This window comes from Buceros rhinoceros, unplaced genomic scaffold (assembly GCF_000710305.1).
Source record: "Buceros rhinoceros silvestris isolate BGI_N320 unplaced genomic scaffold, ASM71030v1 scaffold27061, whole genome shotgun sequence".
NCBI classification, from domain to species: Eukaryota; Metazoa; Chordata; class Aves; order Bucerotiformes; family Bucerotidae; genus Buceros; species Buceros rhinoceros.
The window spans coordinates 2,837-3,065 of record NW_010395222.1 but is presented as its reverse complement, the minus strand read 5'-3'; the positions used below and the strand labels follow the sequence as shown (position 1 = coordinate 3,065).

Genomic DNA, 229 nt, shown 5'->3' with positions numbered 1-229 from the left:
CCGGGGGGCTTTTGGCCTGGCCATGAAGGTTCCCACCTCCCCATCCAGCAGCCAGCCAGGTACCGGGACTCGCTGGGAAGGGTGGGGTTTGCTTCAAGGGTTTCACTGACGCTGAAGCGAGCTGGGAAGCTGCAGGACTCTGGGTGAGTGGGAGAGGCGGGCAGCGGGGTCTGTGCGTGCCCATCGCACCCTGGCACCGCGACTGGCACCACAGAGCAGAAGCTCCGGT

The 229-nt window shown here is 65.9% G+C and overlaps 1 protein-coding gene across 1 annotated transcript in view; it reads left to right on the top strand.

The window, feature by feature from the left end:
* LOC104501652 (tensin-4-like) overlaps positions 1 to 229 on the top strand; it is a gene marked incomplete at both ends in the record, with an annotated part of 5,612 nt that overhangs the window by 2,660 nt on the left and 2,723 nt on the right. The window contains one exon of the mRNA XM_010145491.1: positions 1 to 59. This exon is cut by the window's left edge and continues 8 nt beyond it. Within this exon, the coding sequence (XP_010143793.1) occupies positions 1 to 59 (59 nt within the window). The remainder of the gene's footprint in view (positions 60 to 229) is intronic.